The sequence below is a fragment of the Pelodiscus sinensis genome, chromosome 8, assembly GCF_052426305.1.
Source record: "Pelodiscus sinensis isolate ZL-2025 chromosome 8, ASM5242630v1, whole genome shotgun sequence".
In the NCBI taxonomy this organism is placed as follows: Eukaryota; Metazoa; Chordata; order Testudines; family Trionychidae; genus Pelodiscus; species Pelodiscus sinensis.
The window spans coordinates 41,876,078-41,890,272 of record NC_143059.1 but is presented as its reverse complement, the minus strand read 5'-3'; the positions used below and the strand labels follow the sequence as shown (position 1 = coordinate 41,890,272).

Sequence of the window (14,195 nt, the reverse complement as noted above, 5' to 3'; positions counted from 1 at the left end):
GACCATGTATAACACCAGGAAAATAAAACTAGCTCTAATAATTTCTAAAAGGATATATGAAGAAATAAAACTGGAACGCATAATAATAAGAGAAAGCTGTGCAACCAGCTGGAAACAACTCCCTGTAAATGCAAATATATTTTGGGCTATGTACCATCAGTTTATGTGCAACTAAAATATTAAAATTAGTGGTAAGGTTAAAACAGGTCAGAGAAAAACACAAAAGGAATTCAATAAATACCTATATGTACGTCAAGTGCAGCTGATGACTTATCTGTTGTGGGGTCGCTGATGAGCATTGCTTTGATGCCATTTGCCAATTCTAATCCACGATATTCTCTCTTATCCTCAGGTGATTTGATAATCTCATTTGCTATTCTCTTAATAGCTGGATTGCTCATTTTGTTGGGGGTCTCCTTCTGAAGCCTAAAAGAAAAATAATAGAAACAACAGAAAGTTATTTAAATATAACTATCCCAGAGGATAAATGAGAGAAACCTAATTTCCTGTGCAAAAACCTGTCCTGTATGCTGAATTATGGTCCATATTTGGAAAGATGCTGAGCATCTGCAGCTCCCATTAAAATCTTCATATGGGAATGGATATTAATGAATCTACTGCAACTTCCACTCTAAATAATTAAAAATTAATAATTCGGCAATGATACACATCAGCTACTATTCAACTATAATAATAAAAAAAGAGACTACAATGCAATCTTCCCAAATCCATGTTAAATGTATAAAAATATTTTAAATATCTTGTATTGATATTGAAATTTTACAAAAAAAATTTACTAAAAATCAAAAGAAAAATGTGAAGTACAAATAGGTATGTTTACTATTATAAAGATTACTACTATACTGTCACAGATAGGGATGTGAAAGTGTACTTGTGTACACGGTTAACTGATGAGCATATTGGTTAAAGGAACTCTGATTTCTGCACTTTAACTTCACATCTCAACTCATTGGTTAACCTTCATGGTTACATGCAGGTTCCTGGGTACATGTGGAGAGCAAACTTAAAAGCCAGCTCCCCACGTGCACTGCCTTCCAGGGAGCGAAATGGCTCTCCCCACCCTCCGCACTGCTGTTTCTGTATCCAGGGAGACGCTGAACAGAGCGGGGGAGGAACCGGGCCGGACCCGCGGCGCTTTCAGCTGATCTGGAAGCCGCGGGTCCGCCCGGGTCCTCCGTGGCTTTGCTCAGCGTCTCCCTGGTCTGCAGACCAGAGAGACGCTGAGCAAAGCCGCCGAGGACCCGGGCCGGACCGCGGCGCTGATCTGGAAGCGCCACGGTTCGGCCCGGGTCCTCCGCAGCTTTGCTCCACGTCTCCCTGGTCTGCTGGGGGGGGGGGGGGAGGGAACGCAGCTAGTGCCCCCCCAGCAGACCAGGGAGACGTGGAGCAAAGCCGGGGGCCTGTGGTAGAGCAGGTGGGGCACTGCCAGTTGGTCCTGCAGCACCGCTCCTTGGCGCTACTGGACCAACCCGGCAGCACCCCAGCTGCTCTGCCCCAGGCGTCCTGATTCAGCTGCTGATCAGTTTCAGCAGTGGCTGAATCAGGATGCCTGGGGCAGAGCAGCGGGGGTGCTGCTGGGTTGGTCCAGTAGCTCCGAGGAGCGGCCGCGCTACTGGACCAAGCCAGCAGCACCCGAGCTGCTCTGCCCCAGGCGTCCCAAAGTCAGCCGCTGCTGAAACTGACCAGCAGCTGACTACAGGAAGCCCGAGGCAGAGTTGCTCTGCCCTGGGCTTCCTGGAATCAGCTGCTGATCAGTTTCAGCAGCAGCTGACTTGGGGACGCCTGGTGTTCTTACCTTGAATCTGTATGTAAGTGGAACTGGTATCCAGATTCAGCGGCTGTTGAAACTGATCAGTTTCAGCAGCGGCTGATGCCAGTTCCGACTTACATACAGATTCAACTTAAGAACAAACCTACAGTCCCTATCTTGTATGTAACCCGGGGACTGCCTGTATAGGTCATCATTCATATAGATGACCTCCTTTTCACAGATTCACAGAACAGTGATGTCCACCTTGATGCCTGCTACATGTGCAATTTACGCCACTGGTGTAATAAATATTATTGAGAGGTGATGATGATACCAAGACAACAATGGGCAATCTAGGCTAGTGAGTGTGCCACATGAATGCCCCTCCATCTCAAAGGGCCTCAAGAAGATTGTTGAGACAAAGACAGTCTCCCAAGATAGAATAGTTTTGCTAACTGCGCTCATGTATGCAGAATTTCTGGGGTGTATTGACTGAAGCACAGCAGTGCTTTGATTGGCTGCAGAGGGAGCACACCGCTCTTATAGTCAGTGTTGTGTGCAATAAGCATGCACCTCGCTTCACATGCCCTTGCTTTACATGCATGTCGCTTTAGTAACACTGGTAGGAAAAAAAACCTATACAGACAGAAACAAGCAGAATCTGGCAACCCTAAACATGGGAAATGGTAAACAAAATGTCTTGCAGGCCATATGTAGAACCTCAGTGGTTGCATGTGGTCCTTGGGTTGAGGTTGCCCACCATTGTACTATGAGCATCACAATGAGGCCAATGTTTGAGAATTAGAAGAATTTTAATGCTGAGACACCTTATACAGCAATGCCTTTATTGTGCATTTCTAGTTACATAACAACAACAAAAGATATCATTAGTACTTCAGGGTTCAAATGTTCCTCAAAATGAAAACTTAATTCTGTGCAAAACATTATGTCTGCAGGTCAAAAGTCTAGAAATATGGAATCAATTTATATACTGGCTGAGACAGTCAATGCATTTTAGCTCAATAACCCTTACAAATTGATATACGAGTCAACTTATTTGAGTTACAAATTTAAAACAATACAGTACATCTGCAGAAAGGAAAAAAAGCCAAAAAACTCAGTCTTTCAAAGATATTACATGAGAGGTGGGGGGCTGTAAGTCAATATATACAGCAGTCTGTATTTTGCATGATTATACTTTATTTACTAAACTCAGAAAGCCAATAGTAATGAAAATTGTATTTAATATATTCGGGGAGCAAAAAATAAACTAATTACATTAGATGGTTAACAAGTAAATTATTTACATTTCACAGCTCTTGATCAGTTCAATAAAAAAATGCATTTTTAAATGGACGACAGCACAGTAAGATATTCTTTATATCAGTGAACAAGCTGAAGCCTTCTTGCTGCACACAGCTTGCTGGACAGGTTGTTTACCCTGTGTGTCTGCAAGCATAGCTGCCCAGTTTCCACTGGCTGCGATTCACCATTCCTGGCCAATGGGACCAACAGGAAGCAGCAGCCAGCAAGTCACTGCAGTCTGTATCATTTCCCACAGCTCCCATTGGCCGGGAACAGAAAATCGCGGCCAATTGGAGCTGCAGGTAGTTGTACATACAGACAGAGAGTAAACAACTTACTCGGTGGTCTACCAGCAGCTTACCTTGACAAATCTTATGAAGCCCACAGACCGCAGATTGCCCACCTCTTTTTTTATAACCTCCTCTTTTCCAAACTCCAGATTCTAACCAACATTCCCAAATTGTGGTTCAAAGAGGATTTGCTGGTACACCACAAAGTTGGCTTTCCACATGTTGTTGTCTCTGCTGCTTGTTTCCAGATGCTAAATTGCATTAAAATACAGCTATATAGTACATTACTTTTCACTGTAAACAACTGTTGCTATCACATAAATGTTACATAATTACACTCAGGGTATGTCTACACTGAATTCCTCTTTTGAGAGAGGAATGCAAATGCAGACGAACGAAATTGCAAATGAAGCGAAGATTTGAATTTCCCATGCTTCATTTGCATAATCTCATCCAGCCACTTTTTCAAAATATCCTATTTCGAAAAAAGAAACGTAGTCAAGACGCGATTATTTCGAAAGAAAACCCTTCTTTTGAAATAACCCCTACTCCTTATAAAATGAGGGAACGATTTTTGTTATGTGCACCAATATGGAGGTGATGTATCACATAAGAAGTCATTCTGCACAGTGTGTGGCAGTTAGCACCAAGGTGTTGAGCTGTAGGAGGGTGCTCAGGGATGGGGCAGAGGGTTGAGGTGTGGGTGATGGTTCTGGCTGGGGGTTCACACTCTGGGGATGAGGCAGCTTTAATGCAGGCTGTCCCAGAGAGTGAGAAGACTACCTCTAGCCCACTCCCAACACAGCATCTTGGGGCTAGGTAAGAGGCACTTCTCCACAGCCACCACAGCTCCAGCAGGCACAACGAGCGGTGGGGTGCCTGTCCCCCAGCTGGGGAAGGCATGGGGGCAAATTTACTTGTGGGGACTCTGGGCAAGGCAAGGGGGAACCCAGCTCTGTGCCCCCAGAAGGGCTGGAGCCTAAGCCAGAAAGGAGGGGCTGTAGCTAGCTTTCCCCAGGCAGCCAGAGAGCACCGTGCCTATCATAGGCAGCCCTCAGCTCTGCCTAGAGCATTCTGCATGGGGCTCCAACAACGATTTAAAGAGCCCATGGTTCCAGCTGCTACCACTAGTTACAGCAGCAGCAGCCGCCCCAGGCCTCTTTGAATCTCTGTGCCCTGGGGCAGTTGCCAGTGGCAGGTTTTGGGGTAGGTCCAGACTATGCTGGGTGGGGACCAGGGAAATGGATGGCTGTCCCTAGGCAGCAGCAGGTCTGAGATGGACGCTGCAGCTGGGGTAGAGAGACTTCTCCCTGCTGACCCCAGCAAGGAGCTGCCACTGCCAGGGGAGAGGCTCTTCTGCCCTGTCCCAGTCACTGCAGCTCCTTGTGGGGTCAGGGAAGCAGTGGTAGTGCTCTGTGTGGCCACCCTGAGACCCTGCATGGAACTTCTTAGCAGCTGTATAGCTGCCTGGCCATGCAGCTTATGGAGAACTTAGGTTTAGACTGCTCTCAACCTCCAGCATACAAGTCACTTCCAGCTATGTTTGTGTATGTGCTGCTGCCAGACACACACACATTTGCTCTTAGCAGACTTGGTTATACTGCAGGGTAACCAGCACCTCCCACTCTGCAGGGTCCCAGAGTTCAAGCCCCTCAGCCTGAGCCCAGAAGTCTACACATCAGTGAAACAGTCCCACAACCTCAGTCCCTTAAGCCTCAGTTGGCCAGTACGGGCCAGCCAAGACTTTTTTTTTTCCTTTGTTGTGTAAACATGTCCCCAGGCAAGTAAGCAAAAATGTGAGCATCTGATATCAGAATACCTGAAACATAAGAAAATATAACCTCCATTCCCTTTAAAACTTTATATTATAACTATAAACTATAATTGTAAGTAATGAGGTATCCTTAAACAAGATCAAATCTTTGCTCCTCTATATTTTAAATAACTGACATTATAAAATCATGTTTTATTCTAATATCAATGTTATAATCAAATGCAAACATAACGCACACATGAACAGGAATCTCAACCTCTAAATTCTAGTTTAAAATTACACTAATCATCTACAAAATTTTATCTTGGTATAATGGCTGAGCTAGTTGTGCTCAAATTGTGCATAAAGATAGCCCATAAATGCCTACTGCACAGTGTCCTCCTCTGATATGAAGCAGCTAGAACTGGTCACTTGTCAAAAATAGGATACGGGACTATATGGACCACTGGTCTGATCCAGTCTTGTAATTCCTATGTTTCTTGTTATGTCTGAATATTGTTACTCTTATACTACAATGCATATCATCTTCTAGTTCACAGAATTACATATCTAATTAGAAATGCTCCACAGCAACTGGGCCCCTCTTAAATAAAAGAAATCCTGTTCTATTTGTTAAATACTAAATAATTCAAACAGTACTTAATATCCGTTCACTCTGCTATTCCAGGGAATATAGAAAAATAAAGGAGCCTCCTGAATCCTTTGACTTCAACTTAACAGTTTCATTAATAAACATTTTGCATTCTATCCATTTAAGCCCTTTAACATGCTGGTTGCTTACTAGCATATCTTGCAAGCATGCTCCACACACCTTCTACCCTGTGTTTAATATTACAATACCTGACTTTTTTTGGTCACCTGATAGTTCCTTATATTTAACCCACATCCTCACGTCAAGAGGTTTTATCACGAGCTTTAAATTTTTCCATTTACAATGGTGACTCATGGAAATGCTATGCCCACTGTGGAATCCCATAAATTTCAACTGATACTCTGTCAAGGGCCACAGACTCTGTTTCTATCTCCTTCATAATCTAGCTCTAATGTAGCACCTGAACTTAAGTACAGTTTTCCCTATGATTTTTTTCCTCGTGCTCTAAAACAGTTTCAAAACAAAGGATTGATCTAACATGCCCTTACTCATCACTTCAATAGGCCTACTAAGAAGAACAAACTGTTCTTATGCTAGAGTTCACAGGATTGGGCCTTGCCTCTTAAGCAGAAAAGGAAATAAATCCAATTTAAAAAATAAACACACAGAGAAAAGAATAACCAGCTAGCTTTTTCTCCTAAAGAAAAATCAGCTAGCTTTTTTCTCCTTATGCCTTTAGGACTAAGATCATTTGCTGCAGATATGGCCTGCAGCCACTACCAAGAGTGGGCTTAAATCCAGGAAGCTGCCATCGACAGGCCACACCCTTTTGTGCAGCACTTTGGAGCAGACTGAGGGTGTGAGTTGTACTGTGGTGATGGTGTGTGTGTGTGTGTGGGTGTGTGTGTGTGTGGCTTATTATTTTGCGCTGGAGAGAGCAGCACATTTATTATTTATGTGGTGACCTATTCAGTGCCTGGTGAGGGCAGGGGAAGGTTCTTGGTGAGAGAAGGTTCCCTCTACCTGCCTGTACTGAAGGTCAAGGACAGGATGGGTGTGGTTGTAAACTTTCCTCTTCCCCAGTTATATGTTGTGGCCCAAGCAAGGTGGTTAAGAGGGAGGGCTCAGATGGCATAATGGGAGCTGTGACGGGTAGGGGGAGATATGGCGGTAAAATCAAGATGGGCCAGCTATGGGGAACAAGGTTTAGACAGTTACAAGCTATTCCTTGTTCTGATCCTGTTCCCAGCCTCAATGGCCTTGGGAATCTTAACAGCTGGCCAACAGGCATAATGGTGCTTTCACTGAATGCCAGATCAGTATCCCACAAGACAGGGGCCGACCAGGCCTGTAACACTGATACCTGGCTGGCAGTGGAGGGAGGCATTGACTTCTCCCAACTGTGCCCAGCTGGATTCACGGTTTGGCACCAGCCTTGACTTTACAGCCAGGGAGGGGAATGGTGATTGTCTATCGGGATACCATCTCACTGGCCAGGGTCTTGGTCCAACAGAGCGCTAGATATGAGTGTCTGTTCCTGGTGTTGGGTAGCTGGGATAAGTTGGGTATTCTGCTTGTGCGCCGCCCACCTCGCTGCATGGCAGATGCTCTGCTTGAACTGGCCAACGTGGTTGCAGAGATGTGGCATTGAGGACCCTGAGGCTTCGGTTCTTGGGGGACTTTAATATTCAGACCGAGGCTATCCTGTCTGCTCCAGCTTGGCCACCATGATGACTTTAGGACTATCTCAAGAAATTACTGTCTCCACACGACAGGTCATATGCTTGATCTAGTCTTTTGGACTAAGACTGATAGAGATCTCAGGATAAGGGATGTAGTTACACTCCCTTTGTCATGGACCAATCATTACTTGGTCAAGTTTAGACTATTTGCTGATCTCCCCTCTACAGAGGAAGAGGACCAATTAAGATGGCCTGCCCTTGGAGGCTGATGGATCCAGAAGGTTCACTGAGATCTCTGAGGGACTGTTCAGCCATTATGGATAGTGATCCTGTCAATGCCCTGGTCAATATACGGAACATCGAGGTAGCCTGCATGGTGGACATGATTGCTCCTAAGCACCCTTTTTGGGCTAGTCGAACAAAGTTTGCCCCCTAGTTTTCTGGAGACGGCAAAATGGTTTGTGTAACGGCTAGAGAGCCACTGGAGGAAAACTTGAGCCAAGTCTGATCGACTGCGGGTTAGAGCCGAACTGAGAGCCTATTCAGTAGCAGCACTGACAGCAAAGAAGAGTTACTTCTCTGCCCACATTGTGTCTGCACAACACCATCCAGCGGAATTGTTCTGAATTGTGCAGGGCCTCTTACAGCCTGGCCTTCATGATGAAATGGAGGAGTCCTCAGCAATCCACTGTGACTTGTTTGCAAACTACTTTGTAGAGAAGATTACTTGCATCCAGTCTGATTTGGACTCTGGCTGTCATGTAAATGGGGTACAGAATGTGGTGGAGCTGGGGGGCTGCTGCTTGACACTGTGATGATTGTGCTACAGAGTCCCGCAAGGTTCCATCTTGTCCCCTAGGCCAGCGTTTCTCAAACTGTGGGTTGTGTTCCCCCACTTAGAGGGGGGTCGCAGCTGGATTCAGTTTTTCACTTGAAACCCCTCCCCCAGGCTGTGAAGAGCAGCAGGGTGGCAGAAAGCAGCCGCAGGCAAGCCGCGCAGCATGGCCAGGACTGCGGTACTCCAGGAGTGTGGCTCAGCTGCAGGAGAAGGCAAGGCGGCACGAGAGTGAGGCTGGCGCAGGAGTGGATGCGCCAGGGGCTAGCCGGGGCACAACTACCAGGCGACCGATCACTTCCCCAGCTTGGAGAGGGTGGGGTCCCTCAGGCAGTGGGCTGGGGGTCGGGGCAGAGGACCTGGAGGGGGGCAGAGGAGGAGGCAGAGGAGACATAGGAAAAGAGTGGAGGATGAAGGAGAGGAGAGAGAGAAGTAACCAAAAGGACGCATAGTGGAAAAGAGGCACAGAGGAGAAAGACGGGGGAAGGAGCCTGCAGGGGGGAAGGGCATTGAGGACCGCAAACGCCTTGAAGGAACCCCAGGAGGTCAAGGAGTCTGGTGAGAAGGGGGGGGAGGAAGAGACCCAGGACAGTGAGGGTAGGGGGTCACACAAATTCATTTAGCATTGTAGGGGGTCGTGGTATCACAAAGTTTGAGAACCCCTGCCTTATGCTATTTAACATATACATAAAACTACTAAGAGAGGTCATAAGGAGATTTAGAGGATGGTGCCATAAATATGCAAACACCACCCAACTCTATTTCTCTGTGACATCGGATCCAGTGTCTGGAGGCAGTGAGGAACTGGATGAGGTCAAACAGGCTGAAGCTGAATCCACACAAGACCGAGGTCCTTTGGATCTGGAAGCCATCTGTCTGGGAATGCGGTGTGTTACCTGTTCTGGACAGGGTTACAGCCCCCCTGAAAGAACAGGTACACAGCTTGGGAGTCCTCCTGGACCTTTTTTTAACATCTGAAAATCAGATTTCCTCACTTTGGGCAGCTTCAGCTGATCAGCCAGCTGCGACCCTTCCTGAATAAGAACAAATTGGCTGAAGTGATTCATGCTCTTGTCACATCCTGATTGGATTATTGTAATGCACTTTACCTGGGGCTGTCTTTGAAGAGTCTTCCACAGCTTCAACTGGTCCAGAATGCAGCTGCATGAGTATTAACTAATACGGAGCACATTACATTTCCAGTATGTTTCCGGGCACAATTCAAGGTCTTGGTTATGATTTATAAAGCCCTAAATGGGTTGGAACCGGGGTATTTGAAGGATGGTCTTCTCATATATGAGCCCGCATTGGGATTTGGGGAGGCTCCTCCACTGATGGAGATACAGTTGATATCTATGCGGAGCAGGGTCTTCTCAGCCTTTGCCCCTAAGCTCTGGAATTCTGTCCCCCAGGACATTTGCCTGGCACCAACGTTGGCACGATTTCTTTTTTTATGCTTTTATTGGTGTTTTTACTCGTGCTTTTATTGGGTGGGTGGGTGTGTCCGTCCCTCCTCTTGAAACGTTTTGGCAGGTTTTATGTTCCCTGCACTTTGGGATCCTATATTTTACTTTTTTATATATATTTGTTTATTTATTGTGTTTTAAAAATTTTGTCAGCCACCTTGAATATTTTAAATAGAGAGGCAGGGTAAAAATATTTGAAAGAGACAGACAGAAAGGAATTGTCAAACACACAGATGAACATAATTTGTTGGGGAAGAGTCAAAATGTTTTCTGTAAATGGCAATCATGCCTCACCAATCTATCACAATTCTTTGAGGGCATCAGCAAGCATGTGGACAATAGGGATCCAAATTGATAATTGTGTACTTAGATTTCCAGAAAGCTCTTGACAAGGTACCTCACCAAAAGCTCATAAATAAAGTAAACTGTTGTGGGATACAAAGGATGGTCCTCTCAATGGCTAAAGAATGGGAAACAATGGGTAGGAATATATGGTCAGTTTTCAGAATGAAGAGAGATTAATTGTGGTGTCCCCTAGGGGCCTGTACTGGCACCAATCCTAGTCAATATATTCATAAGTGATCTGGAGAAAGGGATAATCAGTGAGGTGGCAAAATTTGCAGATGATAAAAAGCTGCTGAAGATAGTTAAATTTATAGCAGACTGTGAAAAGCTTCAAAAGGATCTTACAACACTGGATGAGAGTATGTAACAAAATGATAGATGAAATACAATAATGATAAATGGAAAATAACGCATATTAGAAAGCATAATCCCAATTATACATATAAAATTATGGGGTTTAAAAATTAGCTGTTACCATTCTCAAGAGATCTTGGAGTCACTGTGGATAGTTCTCTGAAAACATCCACTCAATGTGTAGCAGCAGACAACAAAGCAAAAAGAATGTTGGGAATCATTAAGAAAGGCATACATAAGACAGAAAAGATCATACTGTCTCTATATAAATCCATGGTTCACCAATACCTTGAATATTGCGTACAGGTGTGCGCCTCTCAAAAAAAATACTGGAATTGGAAAGGGTTTGGAAAAGGGCAAAAAAATGATTATAGGTATAGAAAAGCTGCCATATGATGACAGTTTGATGAGACTGGGACTTTTCAGCTTGGAAAAGAGACAACAAAGGGGGGATGGTGTGACTTCACATGACTGGTGTGAAGAAGTAAATAAGGGAAAGTTAATTACTCCCTCCCATAACAAAAGAACTAGGACTCACCAAATGAAATGAACAGGCAGCTGGTTTAAAATAAACAAAAAGAAGTATTTCTTCACACAACCAGTCAATCTGCAGAACTCCCTGCCACAGGATGCTGTGAAGGTCAAAACACTATCAACGTTCAAAAATAACTAGATAAATTCAAGGAGAACAGGTCCATCAATGGCTATTAGGATGAGCAGGAATGGTATCTCTAGCCTCCGTTTGTCAGGGCTGGGATGGATCATTTGATTACCCGTTCTGGTCATTCCCTGTAGATACCTGGCATTGGCCACTGTCAAAAGAGAGGACACTGGGCAAATGGACAGAGCCCTGCAAACCCACAGACACTCAATGTGGATGTGAAAGCACATATCTGAGGCTCATTTTTGCAGATATGGATTGGTGTATAGGTGTATGTGGATTAGGTATATAAAAGATTTATTAGTTTCAGTTAACCAGTATGGGCTGGAGAAGCTCCCTGTTCACCCCAGGCAGAGGGCTGTTGCAGCCCCTGTCCATAGAGGACCTGGGAGGGCACCTCCCCCCGTCACATGTTACACACTGGCTCCCTGGGAGCCAGCTGCAGAGCCTGCAGCAAAGCTTCCCTGGGAGCAATTGGAGCTGCTCCGTGCCGCTTCCGCCACTGCTGAAACTGACCAGTGGCGGACTTGGGGAATAGGCGCAGAGCAGAGCAGCTGGGGTGCTGCCGGGTTGGTCCCGCAGCACCACGCCACCCCCCTGCTCAGCACCAGCAGCACCCCAGCTGCTCTGCTCCGTGCCGCTGCCAAAACTGACGAGCGGTGGACTTGGGGAAGCTGCAGAGCAGAGCAGCTGGGGTGCTTCCAGGCCCCGAGCAAGGGGGTGAGCGGGAGTGCTGCGGGACCAATCCGGCAGCACCCCAGCTGCTCTGCCCCGCTGCTTCCCCAAGTTGCCTCTGCCGCCCCAGCTGGCCTGTTGCCGGCAGCTGCGCGGGACTTCCCCCGCTTCCCTGCAAAACGGTGAAGGGTTCGCCCCACGCCGCGCTGTTTCCTGCCAACCCCTCTCCCCCTCATAGCCCCCCTTTCGGAGTACCTCCTGATACTCCGGCATATCCGATAATCAGGCACCCCCTGGATCCCAAAAGTGCCCCATTATCGGAAGTTTACTGTATTTGATAAGTCAATTACCCGATACTTAACATCCATAGTGTTGCCATCAGCAGCCATGCAGAAGGAAGGATGGCCTGGCATGGTATTGCCACCCTTACTTTTATGCTGTGGCCTTCAAAGCTGGGCCCTCAGCCAGCAACCACTACGCTCCAGCCACCCAGCTCTGAAGACAGCAGCGCAGAAGTAAGGGTGGCAATACTCTACCATGACATCTTACTTCTGTATAGCTGTTAGCAGCCTTCAGAGCTGGACTTTCAGCCATCATCCACTGCTCTCCAGCAGCCCTGATCTGAAGGCCGTGCTGCCATCAGCAGGGGTGCAGAACTATGGGTAGTAGTACTGCAACCCTCCTACAATAACCCTGAGACTCTTCCACAACCCCCTACAGTTACCACACAGTAAATTTCAGATTTACATATGAAATAATAAAATTTAAATTTTTTAAAATCCCATCACTGTGAATTTGATCAAAATGGACTGTGAACTTGGTAGGGCCTTAAACCATAGTCCAAAGGTCTGGTTAAGCCAGATGAATATCTATAAACAATAATCAGCTCTTAGGATGTTAGCTCTACAGACTTTGAAGATTGCTTGGTGAGCTTCTCCAGTTATCTGATGGTTTTAGGTTTCCCTGAGACCTTCAGATAATAATGGTTTTGCAATATATGCACTTCTTTGGTGTGCTGAGCTACACTCAAAGCATGTTTATGTCAAATGATAAACAATTTTTGTTACTACTTTACCAGCGCCTGTTTCATATCCCTTTTTAAGTACACCAAACCACTACAGTGAATTGCACCACAGTTATCATCTGAGCTACAGAAGTGTCCTTCGCATTAGATAAAGAGCATAACAGTGATCTGCTATCATTTTCAAACTTTTCACCTGTTCCAAATTCTGCAAACTATGTCTGTATGCCTCTTTCATATTTAGGAATAAAGACATAGTTTGCAGAATTTGAAACAAGTGAAAATTGTATACATATGCACACACAAAAAGGAATACTTATATTAACCAATTATATATAGAAGTACTCTTTTTATCCCAGATTTCATTATCCAGTAGTAGCCCTGGATTGAAGTTCATGATGAGCCAATACTGTTCTATGTTTTCAATTTATCTAGATCTCCATCATTGGTCTATATAGCCTCTGCATGTTCACTAATCCACCTAAATTTGCATGTCTACAAACTTTCATAAAGTTACAAGTATACTGATGTACTGTTAGCACCTAGCATGAAACTCTCAGGAGCGGAGTATTTTCAATATAAGGCTATGAGCTGCTGGCCTCCCAGCCAGTGGGAATCATGGTGATTTTGTTTCTCACCTCTTTTACAGAGAAGACAGTGCTTAATTGAGTGCTCTGGAGAATTTGCTGAACAACTCATTATACTTTGGTGGGGATGTGATATCAGAATAGATCTCCATTTTCTTGGGTGTCTTTTTCTCCTGCCCTTTTACCCCACAAATCAGTTAGTGATCTTGGATCAGATTATCACCAGGTGGCAGGATTGTGACATCCTTACCAATGCAATAGTGACACTGGAAGTATGTCATCCAATAATCAGCCTCCTCTCTTCATCTGTCCTCAGTTCATTTACATGCTATAACTACATTGGTTAAAAGGAATTAACAGTTATTAAGCATTTTCTTAAACTAACAAAAAAATTGTATCAAAATTTGACACCAGAAAAAATGTACAAATCTTGGAACCATAAAATTTTAATAACAAACTGGACCAGAATTGGAGTACTTTACCACATATTATGGCAACTAGCAAAACATTATTATAAAGGATGCTGCAGAACATTTTAATCTTATTTCTTATATAACTAGTTCAAATGTATACCAAAGCTATTAGCTTATTCCCTATAGCTAACATGATTTTCTCCTTCTCTCTCACACATTTCAGAATTAGAATTCTCTAAGATACTCCACTTCCTTATAATCAATAGCCATCTTGGGTTAATTATTTTACATCTGAATTTAAGTAACTCCTAGGTATCACTCACTAAGCTGAAGTTAAATAACTAGTATTATTGATTATCAAAATTTATACATAACTGTTTGAAATTTGAATGCATATTAGATGCTTCTACCCAAAGGAATTAGC

General features: G+C 44.8%; 1 protein-coding gene across 9 annotated transcripts in view; it reads right to left on the bottom strand.

Moving 5' to 3' along the window:
• The window catches only part of IDE (insulin degrading enzyme), a 135,328-nt gene that overhangs the window by 92,117 nt on the left and 29,016 nt on the right, over nucleotides 1–14,195 (bottom strand). For 6 of the 9 annotated variants that reach the window (XM_075935171.2, XM_075935172.2, XM_075935177.2 and 3 more), the window contains one exon: nucleotides 242–426. In XM_075935171.2, coding sequence (XP_075791286.1) covers nucleotides 242–401 — 160 coding nt within the window. In that variant the 5' untranslated portion in view covers nucleotides 402–426. Of the gene's footprint in view, nucleotides 1–241; nucleotides 427–10,952; nucleotides 11,047–13,409; nucleotides 13,616–14,195 lie in introns of those variants that run through there. The other 3 variants (XM_089780170.1, XM_075935175.2, XM_075935170.2) reach the window with 3 other exon arrangements.